At 37.6% G+C, this 18,321-nt stretch overlaps 1 protein-coding gene across 1 annotated transcript in view; it reads right to left on the reverse strand.

The window, feature by feature from the left end:
* Nucleotides 1–18,321, reverse strand: part of LOC148954117 (sterol carrier protein 2-like) — a 112,458-nt gene that overhangs the window by 12,451 nt on the left and 81,686 nt on the right. Inside the window, exon 8 of the mRNA XM_089085927.1 lies at nucleotides 8,682–8,838. Within this exon, the coding sequence (XP_088942053.1) occupies nucleotides 8,682–8,838 (157 nt within the window). The remainder of the gene's footprint in view (nucleotides 1–8,681; nucleotides 8,839–18,321) is intronic.

Here is an 18,321-nt window from a genome sequence, read left to right on the forward strand (position 1 = left end):
GATAATTATAATAGATTTCCTATGTTTTCTTCCCATACAAAACCCTCTCCCATAAGTTGTAAACCCCCATTAATAAGTTATGCCCCAGGGCATAACCTACAACGCCTACCCCTGGGCCCTGGTGGGCTGTGTCGACACCGGAGTTTTTGTTATCAGAACTTTGAACTATTTTAACAAAATGTCTATCTCAAAATTTTTATCTGATGCATTTAGGGCGTGGAGGAGGGAGAGGGGCTATTTGCCCTTCAATCTCTTTTGACTCTTAAAAAGTGAACAAGAACTTTCAATTTCCAATCAAACGAGCCCTCTCTAAAGTTTATACGAGCATCCTGCCATAAGAAATAATATGAAGGATTCGGAGAATCCTTAAATTACAACCCTTGCCCTGAGGGCTTTGGGGGAGTTGAAATCCTCAAAGACCTAATTTCCAGAACTTAAAACTACGTTTAATAAAATGGCTGTCTTAAAATTTTCATTGGATGTGTTTGAGAAAAAGGTGGGCGTGAGAGGGGGGTTAGTTGCCCTCAAATCACTTTCGACTATTACAAAGGGCACTAGCCCTCGGAATTCCCAATCGAATCAGCCTATTTTGAAGTTTCTACGACAACCCCTTCTACAAAAACCATATATGCCCCCAGGGCATAACTTAAAACCCTTGCCCTGAGGGTTGGGGGGGACTGTCCTCCTCAAAAACATATTTCATATCTGGAAATCAACTACGCTTAATCAATTAACTACCTCAAAATTTTCAGTGGATATGTTTTGATAAATGATGGGCGTGGGGGGGGGCTAGTTGCCCTCCAATCACTTTGGACTGTTAAAAAGGCACGAGCCGTTTGAATATCAAATTGACTGAGCCTTTTTGAAGTTTCTACGACAACGCCTTCTATAAAAACCTTATATGCCCCCAGCGCATAACTTAAAACTCTTGCCGAGGGTTGTGGGGGAGTGTCCTCCTCAAAAACATATTTTCTATCTGGAAATCAGCTACACTGAACAAAATAGCTATCTCAAAAGTTTGATTCGATGCATTTGGGGAAATGATGGTATGCCCCCAGGGCATATCTTAAAACCCTAGCCCCGAAGGTTCTGGGGGAGTGTCCTCCTCAAAAAAATATTTTCTATCTGGAAAGCAGCTACCCGCACCAACCTCGCTATCACCCCCGTGTCATTGGATGTGTTTGGGGACCTGCGGGACGTAGGGGGGGGGGCTTTCTAGCATTTAATTAATGTTAACTATTGAAAAGGTATCTATCCCTTTAATTTAAAATTAAATTTTGGTGTTTTTAAGATTTTGAGACAATGCCTTTTACAAAAACCATAAATGCTCCGAGGGTATAATTTAAAACCCTTGCCCTAAGGGTTGTGGGGGAGTGTCTTCCTCAAAAATAGATTTTCTATCTGGAAATCAACTACGCTGAACAAAAATGGCTATCTAAAAATTTTCATTGGATGTGTCTAGGGGAATGATGGGCGTAGAGAGGGGGGGGGGGGCTAGTTGACCTCCAATCACTTTTGACTATTAAAAAGGGCACTAACCCTTTTAATTTCCAATCTAATGAACCTTTTTTGAATTTTCTACGACAACGCCCTCTATAAAACCTTATTTGCCCCCAGAGCGTATCTTAAAACCCTTGCCCTGCCGCTTCTGGGGGCATGTCCTCCTCAAAAACAAATGTTCTATCGGGAAAGCATCTCCACTGAACAAACTGGATATCTAAAAATTTGGAGTGGTTGTCGGTGGGGAACTAATGGGCTTGAGGGGGGGGGCGAGGGGTACTCCAATCACGTTCGACCATTAAAAAGGGCACTAGCCCTATAATTTCCACTCCAATGAGCATGTATTGAAGTTTCTATGACAACACCTTACAAAAACATTATATGTCCCCAGGGCATAACTTAAAACCCTTGCCCCGTGGGTTTTGGGAGAGTGTCCTCCTCAAAAATATATTTTCTATTTGTATATCAACTACGCTGAACAAAATGGCTATCTTAAAATTCTGATTGGATGTGTTTGTGGAAATGATGGGCGTGGGAGGGTGGGGGGGGGGAGGGGGCCTGTTACACTCCAATCACTTTCAACTATTAAAAAGGGCACCAGCCCTTTAATTTCCAGTCGAATTAGCATGTTTTGAAGTTTCTACGACAACGCCTTCTATAAAAACCTTATATGCCCCAGTGCATATCTTAAAACACTTGCCCTGAGGGTTGTGGGGGAGTGTCCTCCTCAAAAATATATTTTATATCCGGGAATCAACTACGCTGAACAAAATGGCTATCTCAAAATTTTGATTGGATGTGTTTGGGGGAATGATGGGCGTGGGGGGGCTAGTTGCCCTCCAATCATTTTGGACTATTAACAGGGCAATAGCCCTTTAATTTACAATCGAATGAGCCTGTTTTGAAGTTTCTACGACAACGCCTTCTATAAAAACCTTATATGGCACCAGGGCATAACTAATAACCCTTGCCCTGAGGGTTGTGGGGGAGTGTCCACCTCAAAAATATATTTTCTATCTGGAAATCAACTACGCTGAACAAAATGGCTATCCAAAAAATTTGTTTGGATGTGTTTGGGGAAATGATGGGCGTGGGGGGAGGGGGGCTAGTTACACTCAAATCACTTTCGACTATTAAAAAGGGCACTAGCAATATAATTTCCAATAGAATTAGCCTGTTTTGAAGTTTCTACGACAACGCCTTCTATAAAAACCTTATATGCCCCCAGGGCATAACTTAAAACCCTTGTCCTGAGGGTTGTGGAGGGGGGTATCCTCCTCAAAAATATATTTTTATCTGGAAATCAACTACGCGGAACAAAATGGCTATCTCAAAATTGTGATTAGATGTGTTTGGGGAAATGATGGGGGGGGGGGGAGGGGGGCTAATTACACTCCAATCACTTTCGAGTATTAAAAAGGGCACTAGCTCTTTAATTTCCAATTGAATGAGCCTGTTTTGAAGCTTCTACGACAACACCTTCTGTAAAAACCTTATATGCCCCCAGGGCATAAATTAAAACCCTTGCCCTGAGGGTTGTGGGGGAGTATCATCCTCAAAAATATATTTTCTATCTGGAAATCAACTACGCTGAACAACATGGCTATATCAAAATTTTGCTTGGATGTGTTTGGGGGAATGATGGGCGTGGGGGGGGGCTAGTTGCCCTTCAATCATTTTCGACTATTAAAAAGGGCACTAGAAATCTCGATTTTCAATCGAATGAGCCCCCTTTGAAGTTTCTACGACGACCCCTTCCATATGAAGTGCCTCTGGAAAAAAAAAATAATAAATAATAAAACATTGGCGCCGTATGGCATTTACTATAGGCAACGCTACAGCTTTGCCTCTGATTTTGCCTCTTTTTTACTTCTTTTTACTATTTTGCAATTTCTTATATATTTTTCCTAGACTTCTGTTATTTTTTTCTCTATTTTGTAGACAAGATAGTGAAATACTCTGTACGGGTTAAATATATACTACTGCTACTATATATATATATATATATATATATATATATATATATATATATATATATATATATATATATATATATATATATATATATATATATATATATACAAGACGCCAAATTAAGAGTAACATGCCTTTTGATTGAGGGTCAAACATTTTATTATGACCAAGTCACAGGCCGGGTGGAAATGTTGGCTGCTAAGTCTAGTAGTGTGCCCAGATCGCAGACTCAACAAGTTAACCCCCAAGCCCCGGGAATTCAAAACTCAGAACTGTAAATTTCGGAAACAGCACTAACAAGAACGCGGCTTGGCCTGATCAAAAGCACAAAATGGTAACTCGTAGGAAAGTAAAGAGGAGATTAAAAACCATCATTAGTCCCGAAGATGCCCATAAAACCGGAAAGCGATGCGTCCGTAAAAACAGCACGGCTGAGAGCTGCAGTGAAACTGCACCAGCCGACAAGTCGAATGGCTTGAATTTACCCCTAAAAGAAGGGGCTGGTGACTCTTCTGAGAATATGAGTGACGAGAACGAGGATTAGGACCAGTGTGGCCATATACCTTTTTCTGTTATCGCAAACTTAGGATTGGGTGCTGGAACATTCAAGGTTTTAATGAGAAAAAAATATCATTAGCATGATTCAGTGAACTCGATATATTTTTTGTGGTTGAGTCTTGGCATAATTGTGAGAATGATCTGCAGTGCCCCCCTTTGCATAGTTATTCCTCTTATGCAGCGAATAGAAAAGTCTCTCAGAATAATTGGTATCATGGTGGTGTGGTTATGTATTTTAGCCAAACGTCATTTTCTTCTGCAGTGAGACTCGCGACCCAATCAGAGAATATAGTGTGGGGTAGATTTAAGTGTGAGAGTACTTTTTTAATTGTAGGTTCTGTACATCTAGCACCACAAAATAGTTCTTATTCATCTGAAGACACGTGGACTATACTACATGAAGAAACGCGATTGATTCAACAGATGTTTCCGGGGGACCGCCTGGTTGTAGTAGGGGATTTTAATGCCTATACTTCGAATGTATTAGAGATAACTCCTGAATTTTTTTCAGATGATAATGAGGAGGTCCTCCTGAGGTCTTTGAGATGCCACTGAGCAGTGACGATCAGTCTAGAAGAATGAATATTTGGGGGAGAAATTTATTGGCATACTGCGAGAAGAATGGTTTAGCAATTTGTAATGGAAAATTTGGTAAGGACAGAGGTAGAGGTGAGTACACATGCTTTTCCGGGCCAAATCCCAGTGCTATAGATTACGCGTTGGTGGGTGTGGAGTTCGCGGCCTGTGTTGTTGATTTTGAGGTTCTCCGCGTGCTGGGTTCGGATCATTTTCCTATAAAACTTTTTCTCCAACTTTCCAGGATGTTTAATGTTTCTTCTCTCCCACATTCTAGTCCTACATCCCGAGCTCAAGCTATAATGCGGTTACGACAAGATTGGACTAATGAAGAAACAAAAACTCTGAAAGATAGGTTTTGCTCAGAAGGGATTTTGGGTAAGTTAGAGGGTTTATGTGAACTCTCTTCGGACCCTGAAATAATTACTGGCTGCCTGTCAAAACTCCTCCATGAAGAGGCTGATCGGGCCCTGAAATGAATGCCGCCAAAAATGGGTCCTTTTGATAATTATTGCAAACTTAGTAGCCTAAGTTGTGCCTATTTAGATTATTAAATAAGGTAAAAAATGCCAATGGCCAAGAGCAACGACCAAAAGCCCTATCAACATTTAGATTAGCTAGAAAGGGACACAAGGCTTTAGTAAGAAGGAAGAAAGCATTATATGAAATTAAAGAGCAAGAGAACTGTTTTCAAGCTTATAGATCGGCCACTATGAAGGAATTCTGGAAGTATTTACGTGGGTCACGTGACCAATCAAAAATGACCCCAGAAGTTCACTCTTGGCCGACTTTTTTTGAAGACCTGGATAATCTTAGAAACTCAGCTGGCCAGGCACCCATCTACCCGTATATGTATACTGAGCCGATAGATGCAGTGGTCAATGAATTCCCCCTCCCAGAGCATTCTTGCCAGCTAATCCAGGAAATATCAGAGAGTGAGCTGAAACAATCCATCAAGAGCCACTGTGGAGGATCTTCGCCGGGTATTGATGGAATTCCGTCAACAATGTATAAGAAATTAATCGGTCCCCTGTTGCCAGTTCTATTAACTTTGTATAATGCGGTCCTGGTTTCATGTAGTTGGCCAACAACATGGAATATGTCGGTTATAATGCCGTTATTTAAAAAGAGTGACCGGATGAAGCATGGTAACTATCGCCCTATTAGTCTAGTACCAAAAAATAGTAAATTTTTGGAAAAGGTTCTAGATGGTAGATTAGGGCTGTGGCTAGAAAAGGAAAATATTGTCAGTGAGACCCAAGGAGAATTCCGGAAGGATTATTCAACTACAGATCGTGTATTTATACTCCAGTCTCTTATTGGAAAATATCGCAGGGGAAATGGTAGGCTTTTTGTCGCGTTTTAAAACTTTGAAAAGGCATTTGATAGTATTGATAGACCTATTTTATTCCGTTACCTTGTAAAGATAGGCCTACGCAGACCTTTTATTATGTTCTTAATTAACATGGATGAGATAACTTTATCTGTGGTTTTTATTGTAAAAATAGATGTATATGGGCCATTGAAAACCTTTAAAGGAGCTCACCAAGGATGCATGTTGTCACCGAAACTTTTTAGCCTGTATATCAATGATTTTGCAGAGTTCCATGAAATGATATGGGCCCCAGTTTTGTCACTAGCGAATACCCTATTTTCTTTTTTGCTGTTCGTTGACGACAAAGCTTTAGTGGCCAAATCAGCCGAGGAACTCCAAACTCTTCTGAATTTAACTGAATCTTACCTAGAATCGAAGAAGTTGAAGCTGAACACATCTAAGACAGAGATTGTCATCTTCCAAAGTAGGAAGCCCAATGGACCTCAGGATTATTCCTTTACTTATAAAGATGAGGCAATAAAAGTGACCCTAAAGTATAAACATCTGGGATTCATGGTCGCAGCAAATGGTAATTGGACCAAGCACATTAAATTGATGATTTCACTTGGTGAGGCAGCTGCTTGTGCTCTACTTCGACAAAAACATATCATGGGAATCAAAAATATGAAGATGCAAAGTACCTTTTTATGACAAAGTCCTACCTGTTGCCCATTATGGATGTGAGCTGTGGGGGACTACTACGGTAAAACAACTGGAATCTCTGCAGTTTATGTATTTTAAAAGATTTATAGGCCTCCAAAATAACTTTAATAGTTTGGTCCTAAAGGGTGATTTGGGTTTGCAGGATCTACGTCATATGGGGACTATACAAATGATTAACTTTTGGTTACAGGTTACGCGCTTGCCTGATAACCAACTGGCGAAAGCAGCCTACACAGAGATGTTGAGTTTTACCAAAAAGGCAGCATGGTCAAAACAAGTTAAAGCACTGTTGGATAATGCTGGTTTATTATGGGCATGGAATGAGGGGCAGGGCCCTCTAGGTAAACCTGAGAGTTTCCTCGGTAAGTTTACATCGCGCCTTCAGGACCAAGAGATTTAGGTTTGGCTAACAGGTCTGGAAAAGTCTAGTAGCCTGAATTTTTATAGATAGATTAAAGATGTGTATGGGGAGGAGTTTTATTTGAAGCTGAACCTACCGTGGAGAAACCTTAAGTATTGGTTGCAGACGCGGGCAAATTGCCTACCACTGATCAAAGGATACTGGGAGTCTTATGATGAGGATGGCTCGGGATGTAGGAGTGCCTGCCCCCTCTGTGGGGAGTTTGGGGATTGGATGAACCATTTTCTGAGTAGATGCTATAGTTTCGCGAATTTTAGGGATAAATTTTTTCATGGGATGTACCGCTGCTACCGGGTCTTTTGGGGACTACTTCGAGGGAACTAAGTATTGCGTTAGGTTGTTTTATAGAGAATAGTCTGATGGCGCGGAAAGAAACTGTAGTTTAAATTTGTTGAGTGTTATTGTTCTTTCCTTATTGTTTTTTTGTTTTCGTGTATATGGCTACTGGTTTTTAAATACACGCATGTATATATATATATATATATATATATATATATATATATATATATATATATATATATATATATATATATATATATATATATATATATATATATATATATATATATATATATATATATATATATATATATACACATATATATATATATATATATATATATATATATATATATATATATATATATATATATATATATATATATATATATATATATATATATATGTATACACATATATATATATATGTATACACATATTTATATTAACCTGAAAGAAGTTCGCCAACTGAAGAGAGAAGTTCAAGAACTGAGCTTTGACCATTTCGAATCTTAAGGCAAGATCCCTTACCTTTTTTCAGTGATTTTACTTTAAGAAGATGCAGCTGAGTCCAGTCATTTCACAATAGGATATAAGTAGACAACTCATCCATGATGAGCTCAAAGCTCAAACCACTTTACGCCACCGTATTTTCTAACACATAATTTTATTTTTTTTATTCCCAAGAAACCCCTAAAAAGTTTCTGCTATCCTTTCTAAGCACAGTAATTCCAATTTAACCTGGCAATTACACTATTAAAGGAAATATGAGAGAGAGAGAGAGATAGAGAGAGAGAGAGAGAGAGAGAGAGAGAGAGAGAGAGAGAGAGAGAGAGAGAGAGAGAGAGAGAGAGAGAGAGAGAGAGAGAGAGAGAGAGAGAGAGAGAGAGAGAGAGAGAGAGAGAGAGAGAGAGAGAGCAAAGAGAGAGAGAGAGCAAAGAGAGAGAGCAAAGAGAGAGAGCAAAGAGAGAGAGAGAGAGAGAGAGAGAGAGAGAGAGAGAGAGAGAGAGAGAGAGAGAGAGAGAGAGAGAGAGAGAGAGAGAGAGAGAGAGAGAGAGAGAGAGAGAGAGAGAGAGAGAGAGAGAGAGAGAGAGAGAGAGAGAGAGAGAGAGAGAGAGAGAGAGAGAGAGAGAGAGAGAGAGCAGAGAGAGAGAGAGAGAGAGAGAGAGAGAGAGAGAGAGAGAGAGAGAGAGAGAGAGAGAGAGAGAGAGAGAGAGAGAGAGAGAGAGAGAGAGAGAGAGAGAGAGAGAGAGAGAGAGAGAGAGAGAGAGAGAGAGAGAGAAAGCGAGAAGGAAAGTGCGACAGAGTGAAACAGAGGACATAAAAAGTGCTTACTTAGATTTATTCCCTGGAAAACCCAATTTATAGAGCGCAACGACTGCGGCACCTCCAAGACCAATATTATGCTGTAGCGCTACTTTTGCACCGGGTACTTGGCGTCTATCAGCCTCTCCTCTTAGCTGCCAAACAAGTTCAGCACACTGGGCAAGCCCTGCAATTAATACATGATTTAAAGGCACCTTTCCATTAAAAGTTGTTTAGAGAAAAAGCTTAAGCACTTTAGTTTTTTTTTTAAAGCTAGTGGCATTGTCCGCCAGATACTGAAAAATATCTTTGGTATTTTCGTTTTAAAAATTCGAAAAAATTCCTCCTCCCCTAGATTTGGAAAATACCCTTTTTTTTATCTTCACTGAAAACGTTAGAATTATCCTTCTAGCTAAAAGTGCAAAAACATCGGCTTTAGCACTTGAGCAAGAACATGACACTAACGGATTGTTTATGAATTTATTTAATGTTTGTTATAAAAGATTAATTAAAATTATCAACAAAAAGTATACTTCCATAATTCTAGGCTCAAGAGAAAGACAAAAGGACACTTGATACATACCTCAAGAGACTAAAACTGCATAAAGGATGTATCAAGTAGCAAGATTTGAAATAAAAAATAGTGTTTTTCTGAGGTCGAGATAATGCATTACAACTTTGCCCCCTCGCTCTGGAAACTTCCAACGTCTGGCCTTGTGGTAGTTGCTCTCCATTTACTTATTCGGCGTACCATTAAACTAGATCACTATTTTTTTTTGCTTAGTTTAGGACTTCTAGTGGTTTTCAGCCTTTTTTATAGTCTTTGCAAGTATTGTTAGGTTCAAAATAAGTCGCAGTCCAGAGCTCCGTTTTGTAGGTCTCTAGTTTTGGAGTTCTAGAACTCCAGATGAAGACACAAAGGCAGCTGATACATCCCTCAAAAGACTAAAACTGCATAAAAGCTATATGAAGAATCAAGATTCGAAATGAAACAGCGTTTTTCTAAAGTAAAGACTTTTCCCGTTATACCTTTGTCTCCTAGCTCAGAAAACTTTCAGCGTCTAGCCTTGTGGTAGTTGCTATTTACTCAATCGGCGTACCAATAAACTATATGACAAGTTTTTACTTATCAAACAGTTCGTGGTAACGAACTGTAAGTAAGGAGCGACCCGGCTCAATAGTAACCGACACTCTAAAAACGGAGTTTTGATACCAAAAGACAAGGCCGTACCCTGAGGGGGGGTTAGGGGGGTTTGAACCCCACCCTAGATGTTTGTCTGACTCGTAAAAACGTAACAAAAATGAATATAAACAAGTTTTGTATGCGTTTTTTGAGTTTTTTTTTATTAAACCCTCCCTCAGAAATATTTGAGTAAAACCCCCTCCGAAAAAAAACCTGGGTACGGCCTTGCCAATATATACATCAAAATAATCGTATTTTAATGCTGATTTCATATATATAAGTTTCACCAAGTTTAATTTTACCCATCAAAAGTTACGCGCCTTAGAAAAGTTGCCTTATTTTCGAAAAAAGGGAGAAACAACCCCTAAGCGCCATAGAACTTTAATGAAAATCAGACCATCAGATTCAGCGTATCAGAGAACCCTACTATAGAAGTTTCAAGCTCATGTCTGCAAAAATGTGGAATTTTATATTTTTTGCCAGAAGAAAGGTCACAGATACATTTTTTTTTTTTTTCGTTTTTCTTTTGTTTTTTTTTCTTAGGTTTTTTTCCAGGGTGATCGTATCAAACCAGTGGTCCTAGAATATCGCGGGAGGGCTCGTTCGAACGGAAATTAGAAGTTCTAATGCCCTTTTTAAGTGACCCAAAAAATAAAGGGCAACTAGGTCCCCTCCCAAGCTCATTTTTTCCCAGTCACCCGATCAAAATTTTGAGATATCCATTTTGTTCACCATGGTCAAAAATACAATAACTATGTCTTTAAGGATGACTTAATCCCCCACAGTCCCCTGGGGAAGGTCTGCAAGTTATGAACTTTGCCAATGTTTAAATATAGTATCGGTTATTGGGAAGTATACAGAAGTTTTCAGGGGGATTTTTTTCTGGAAGGGGAGGGGTCGGGGGCTACGTGGGAGGATCTTTCCATGGAGGAATTTTTCATGGGGGATGGGACATTGCTATGAAGGGGGTGCCAGATTTCCCACCATTATTTAAAAAAAACGATAAGAAATTAAATAATACAAAAAACAATTTTAAAACTAAAAGTAAGGAGCAACATGAAAATTAAATAAAAACAGAAAATATTACGTATATGATTGGGTTTGCCCCCTAGTCATTACCTCGCTCTTTACGCTAGTTTTTTTTTGTACTTTCATCAGAGCTATTTATTCTAATTAATGGCCTTTGTGATTAAGGCGTCATTCTTAAAGAATTGGAACAAAATTTGAACTTTAGCGTAAAGAGCGAGGTATTGACTCCCTAATATACTAATAAAAATTTTCGAATATAGAAGTTCGTTACGTGAAAGTTTTAATGTCGCTCCTTACTTTCAGCAAAAAAAAACCTGTTTTATTTTATTTAATTGCTAGTTCAAGACTTAAAGTGGTTCCCAAACAAATTTTTTCTCGTCCTTGCATGTACTTTTTAGGTTCCAAAATGAGCCGTATATGTCGAATTTAAGTCATATTTAAATGTACCCTCCTTCACATCACCAGGCACAACACAGGCGTGCCAGTCGACATTCGTCCTTCAGCAAGTTTATGCATCTTTTATGGCTACGCTTGATGGGGCCAACACATGGTTTTGATAGGATAGCCCCCTCAGAAATCCAGTTCTAAACAGATGTACTGCATCAAATAAAACTAATTTTCATCATTCTTCAGAGAAAGTTCATCCTTCAGCATCTGGGCAAGATGCTTGGATATGTGTTTATCTTGTTGCCTCGACAAACAGTGGCGCAAAAAGAGATAGCTCCTCAAAAAAAGGTGGGTGAACGAGATTGTTGAAGAATCCCCGACTGCTCATCCAACCTTGTATTTTATGGTAGCACTTAGCCTTCGAAGACACTACATACTGCACTGCGATCCCAATTCTGGATTCTCTACAGCAGTATCAAGTGAATTTCAGAAACCCCAGGATAATGTGGGCAAACATTTTTTTGATAACCTGAGATCTGAGAAACCGGTCCTTATCCTCAGAAACTGAGAGGTATTATATAATGGTTGTATATGGTTTTAAACTGATTGGCCGTCGAAACCCGAAATATGGAAGTTTTAACCACTTTAGTTTCAGTCATTTCAAGATCAGTCCTCTTGACCAATCGAAGGAGAGAGGACAGAGGAGGGTGATATTGGTAAAGATTCCTTTTCTAACCAAACACAATATAAGAAAAACCTTGCTTCATTAAATTCAGAAATTTTTTATTTATCGAATTTTCAAAGCTGCTTCCAGTATATCAGTATGACTTTTTAGTCTCGCCTGAGGCTTAAGAGGATTCGATACCTCAAATATCATTTTGCGAGCCTAAAAGTCGGATGACTGCCTCGAAGGCAAAGGGTTCATTAGCGAACATTCCCACTTATCATTGAAACCTATTGAGAATTTGTGACTTGATAATGAAATTTGATTGAAAAGACAATAGGATTGTGTCGGCAAAGTAGTTTTCAATCAAAGCGAGTTGTACCACAGAAAATTCGAAGAGCTGTCGAATTGATCAAATAACATTTCTTTTGGGGTGAATTTTGGCATTTTCCTAGCAGGTATACTAGAACGTTTTTAGGGACAACCTTTCCTGAATTTAAAAAAGAAATTCTGCTCCGTATGATAAAAAAAACAAAGTTTACACTTCCTAATGAAATTAGTGTCTCTAAAACTTCGTGATAAGTGTCTCTAAATCTTCGGCAAAAAAAAAGAGAAGTCATAAGGTTTTTCGGTACTTAGCCTATGCATTATATATAACACAGCGCTATACACGAAAGAAGTCAAGTTTTGTTTATGCTAGTGAAATAAAATAAAATAGGATGATATATAATAGTCTATAAGCAAATGTGGGCTATATATTTGCATATTAGGGGTGGGGGTAGGGGTAAAGCATAGCATATATTAAATACGTAACATAACCTAACCTAGGTACCTTCCCCCCCTAAAGCCCCAAAAAACAACAATTTAAATATTGTAAACGCAATAAGCAATCACACTTTGCAATCCATTTGTCTTGCAAATATCCGTTTGACGGGTTTCCATTTGTATTTCCTTGTACAGTCTATAGCGCTGTGTTTAGACCCCGGCGCCAAGCCGATAAGGAAAGGCCGGTGGCGGCCAAAATAGCAGTGACGGCGTGCCGCCAGCGTGCCGCTGATGATTTTTTCGCGCCGTCGCCTGTGAGATGTCGGCGGCGCGCTGCCGGCGCGATCAATGTTGTTTACCATTTAAATATATTATTATTTAAATATATTTATCATTATTATTTGAATAAAATACCTCCCTACCCCCCCCCTCTGGATACCACCTTGATAGTATACCGCCTCTACTTTAAATTAAAAAAAAAACTTTTTGGCATCCCTGCTTTAAAAAGACAAAAAAACGAGGTATTATCATTTAAATATGATAACTGCCTACTCCCCCCCTCTGGATATCACCTTGATAGGATACCGTCTCTGCTTTAAATTAAATAAATAACTTTTTGGCATCCCTGCTTTCAATAAAAACAAGTTCGAGGTATTATCATTTAAATATGATAACTCCCTACGCCCCCCCCCCCCCTCTGGATACTACCTTCATAGGATACCGTCTCTGCTTTAAATTAAAAAAAATATATATCAAAATACCTTTCCAGGGCACAGTTTCCGTGCTGGATCCTTTATCGAAAGTTTCATTCACACAGGCCTAAACTAACTATTTTTCAAGACGATGGAAAGCAGTGGAAGCAATTCACAAAAATGTAGGATAGGGGGATTTTTTTTACCGTTTTTTTTTTTAGTGTAGATAAAAAAGATAGAGTATTTCTCGAAATCTATGATAGTATTTTTGTCGTTTTCCATTTTTTTAGTACAAAGAAGGCGTTTTTAAAATCTACGACAGGGAGGCGGTATTGCTCCCCCTCCAATTAGTACCTCAAGTGAAAAACTAAACTACTTTCTGAAACAGAAAAAATCTAGAATTTACCTCAAGACTACTAAATAAAAAAAGAACTTACTTGTTTAAAGATGTCACGTACGACAAAAGCCAAATAGTCAATAAACAAACTAAAATTTCGATCTTTTTTTTGTCAGAGTCGCTGATAAGACAAATCCTGTCTGAATGTAACAGAGTAAAATAAAAAAACAACTCAAATGGCAATGATCCAAAGATAATCCAAATTAAAAGATGGCAGAGGAAGCAAAAAAAAAAAAAAACTTGCCAAACCAGATTTAAATGCTGAAGGAAATGTTGTTGAACCGTATTAATTTTTTTATTGATACACTGACATGCGACGTAAACAATTAGCCACCAATGAAAACTTACTTGGCCTGGATTTGACCAATCAAGCCGAAGGTGTTCCCCAAATTCCTAGAAACGAACTGTCCAAGCTATGCTGACAATGGAAGTCCAAATTAATGGTTGCCCCTAGCAGTTAAGAACGAACCCTAGCCCACATTAATCGAGAATCTAAAAACGCGTTTCGAAAAAAACTGTCTAGTGAGGAAGAATCACTAGTTGAAATTGATTCAAAAATTTTATTATTTTGATTGATCTTAAAGGTAAAAGTTTATTGTGAAAACACCTTGCCAGTAGTAACACAAAGCATAAAAAAACGGATTTCAATAACAAAGATAACTTCGTAAACCACACTAGCCTGCCATAAAAAAGAACAGGGTGCTATGCTATAAGGCCAACAAAAATATGAGACGAGTAGACAAAAAAACTATTGTCTAGTTTTTTCAGCTGAAAAAACTTGTTTTTTTTTATTTAATTTCTGATCGTTTTCAAGTCAAGCCAGGAAATCCTCTTCTCTTCCCCCGTGTAAAATTTTCCCTGAAAAATTCCGCTGGAAACTTTCCTCTCCACGAAAAATTCTTCCCTTAGGAAATCCCCCCCCCCAAAAAAATCCGCATATTTCTAGTTTTTAAATGCACAACCCGTTCCCCAGGCACTAAGGAGGGTCATATCATCCCCAAAGGCATATTTATATGACCTTTTAACTATACTGAGTTAAATGGCCATCTAAAAATTTCGATTGGATGTCTTTAGGAGAAAAACAGCTTGGGAGAGGGGCTGGTTTACCTCCTGTCTTTTCGGTTACTAGAAATTTTGATTTCTGTTCAAATGAGCCCTCTGCCAATTTTCTAGAACCATTGGTTCAACACCATCTACCCAGGGAAAAATGAAAAACGAAAAAACAAACAAATTAACACGCATCGGTGATCTTTCTTCCGGCAAAATACAAAATACCACATTTTTTCAGAAAGGAGCATGATACCTCTACACTAGGGTTCTCTGATATGCTAGTAGAGTTGATCTATTGAATTCTACGACTTTATGTTCCTTCCGGTTTTTCTGGTAGGTAATTCTATTCTACAGGGGCATTACACCCTTTCAAAGAGATTTACGCAATTTCTAGTTCAAGGTATATACATGTTTTTTTTTTACCATCTTTTGAATTCTACGACTTTTTGTTCCTTCCGGTTTTTCCGGTAGGTAATTCTATTCTACAGGAGCATTACACCCTTTCAAAGAGATTTACGCAATTTCAAAGTTCAATGTCTTTTTTTAGTGATAAACCAAAACCAGCACGTCTTGTTTTGCTGTTATGCAATTATTTTTTTGTATATATTCAGGTTTCAAATTAGATTCTTCATCAATTTTGAATAGTTTATTCAACTTAACACTACTGACATTTTTTGTAAACATTTACATAGAAAATGGATAATTCTAAGCAATTTCTGGTGAGTAAAAATTTTCTCATTATTATAATAAAAAGAAATTGTCTTGTCATTAAGTTAAAGAAGAAATTCTTTCCTTACACTGTGTGGTTACCTCTTTTAAAAAGTTTTGACTACTTAAGACAGACACTAGAACTAAGGGTACTTATACACTTAGACGCCTATTGTTTAGGAGCTGAAACCTCTACATAGTTCTCTTATAGGCTGAAATTTACGGTGCGATTTTTATCAAGATCGGTGGGCCTTTTTAGAGTTTCGGTTACTATTAAGCTGATTTGTTCCTTACTTATACTTCGTTACCATGTACTGCTGGAAAATGTATTTCAGTGATATTTTAGATCATAGTAGCCTAATGGTGCTTTTAGTCTTTAGAAGAAGAATCAAAACAATTTAGAATCTATGCTACCGCTTACCTTAGTTTAAGAGCTGAAAATCATTCTAAAAAAATCTAAATTTGTAACAGTGAGTATTTTATTTTGATAATAAAGGAAAATATAAATATTTATTTAATTGAAAAAAAAAAAAATTTCCAGCTCCCCCTATTTTAACACCAGTTTTTTAATGCAAAAAATAGGCACATATTGCACCCTGTTTAAATCAGAATAATCTATAGATTATTAATCTTTATGACCCAAGGACCAAAATGGTCCCATTCCCCCTGCCAGCTTTTTAGCAGAAAGATAAGCATCTTGCAACTTTTTTGAAGCAAAAGGCATAGCTTTCGATCGGTAATTTGAGGTTAGAATAAAATGTTGATTCTTTTAATGTATTAATTGTTACAAAAGCTTCCTTTTTAGAGTTTCGGTTTCTATTAACCTGATTTGTTCCTTACTTATAGTTCGTTACCATGTACTGCTGGAAAATGCATTTCAGTGATATTTTAGATCATAGTAGCCTAATGGTGCTTTTAGTCTTTAGAAGAAGAATCAAAACAATTTAGAATCTATGCTGCTGCTTACCTTAGTTTAAGAGCTGAAAATCATTCTAAAAAAAATCTAAATTTGTAACAATGAGTATTTTATTTTGATAATAAAGGAAAATATAAATATTTGTTTAATTGAAAAAAAAAAAATTTCAGCTCCCCCTATTTTAACACCAGTATTTTAATGCAAAAAATAGGCACATATTGCACCCTGTTTAAATCAGAATAATCCATAGATTCTTAATCTTTATGACCCAAGGACCAAAGTGGTCCCATTCCCCCTGCCAGCTTTTTAGCAGAAAGATAAGCATCTTGCAACTTTTTCGAAGCAGAAAAAAAAGACTCAAGTAAGGTTTTGTAAAATTTCATGGCAAACCCAGTTTTTGTCGAATTAAGATTCAGTTGCTCAAAAAAGTAATTTAAAACCCCTTATTTCGAAATCAATATGTTTTTTACACTACTTTAGATGCAAAACATAAACTTACTTATTTTCCAAACCAAAAATTCATTTTTGTTACATGCTAAATTTTGCCTTTTTTTCAAGGAAGCAGATACGTGCAATAACCCCCCTTCTGAAAAGAAAGCAAGATATAGTGAACCTGCATTAATGTAAGCTGCAAGACTATCTATTATCAAATATGCTGGTAGAATTACACATGACCTGGACCAACCAATAGCCGCGAATCTTTTAATGGCAGGGTCCTCTGACCCCAGTGTTAGCTGCACGCAAGATGGAAGGAAGTTGAAAAGGGACTGGGCTGCTTCATATAATGCCTCACCATCATCACATCAAGATAGGAGCGTCACTCATCTTCAAGCCATGTCAGGGACTTCTGACGTAAAGCCAGAACTTGTAAGTGTATATATTTTTTCTATCCCTATTTTCAAAAATAAGGAAAAGTTTCTCAGGCACATAGCTTTTGATGAGTAAAACTTAAAATTTTTTTCTAAAATATTTAATTTTATTTAAATAACAATATTAGCGTTCTATAAAGGAACGCTTATCCCGCATTTCTATAAAAAAAAAAACTTACACTTCAACTTCTTACCAATATAAATTCTAGTGCAATAATTCAAATATTTCATTTAAACAGAAAATAACTATTTGAAAAACAAAAAACTTAACTAGTCACTGTTTCACAAATTGGTCTCAAGCTGTCATACATTTTGTGCTAAACCGTCATGCACACATGCGGGATGATATCAAATTACTTCATCTGCTTTGAATTTTAATTAGGGGTTTCCTTATAGCTGAATGTCTTTTTTGTGGTAAGAAAGTCCCTTTAAAACTCACCGATTATACGTTTGACAATGATATGAAGAAAACATTAGTTTAAACCAAATCAGGCAATTATTTTCGTTTGAAAAAGATTCATTTGAGAAAAGAATTTGAGACTGTTCTATTTGAACAGTGTTGTGAAGTCCGATACCCCCAACTCGAAAGAGCATCGATCCTCCTACCTCAAAGGAAGCTCCCGGGTCCCCCGGGTCCGCCCAGGGGGGGGAGGGGGGAGGGCTCTAAAAAGGACCATCCAACATTTTAATTGCACTTTAATTGTTGATATGGATGGAGAAAAAGTTCTTCTCTCTAACAATCATTTATTTAGCCCAGGTCAACTACATCCTCAAACAAATCCGTTGGCAAAAGACAGAGGAAAATTCGAATTATTGACAAAGTAACACCACCAACTGCTGACATATGGGGTTCGTGTCCATTAACTGAAGCTGAGGAGCAGGTATGCATAGAGCATACCGCGTGAGTTGAATAATGGTCATGTTTTATTGAGAGTTAGATTGACGAGGGTCAAACACTCGAAATGGACCCATATTTTTATGATTTATTTAAAAAAATTTTTGTAATAAAA

The sequence above is a fragment of the Artemia sp. Qi Xiang Cuo genome, chromosome 3, assembly GCF_049724085.1.
Source record: "Artemia sp. Qi Xiang Cuo chromosome 3, ASM4972408v1, whole genome shotgun sequence".
In the NCBI taxonomy this organism is placed as follows: domain Eukaryota; kingdom Metazoa; phylum Arthropoda; class Branchiopoda; order Anostraca; family Artemiidae; genus Artemia; species Artemia sp. Qi Xiang Cuo.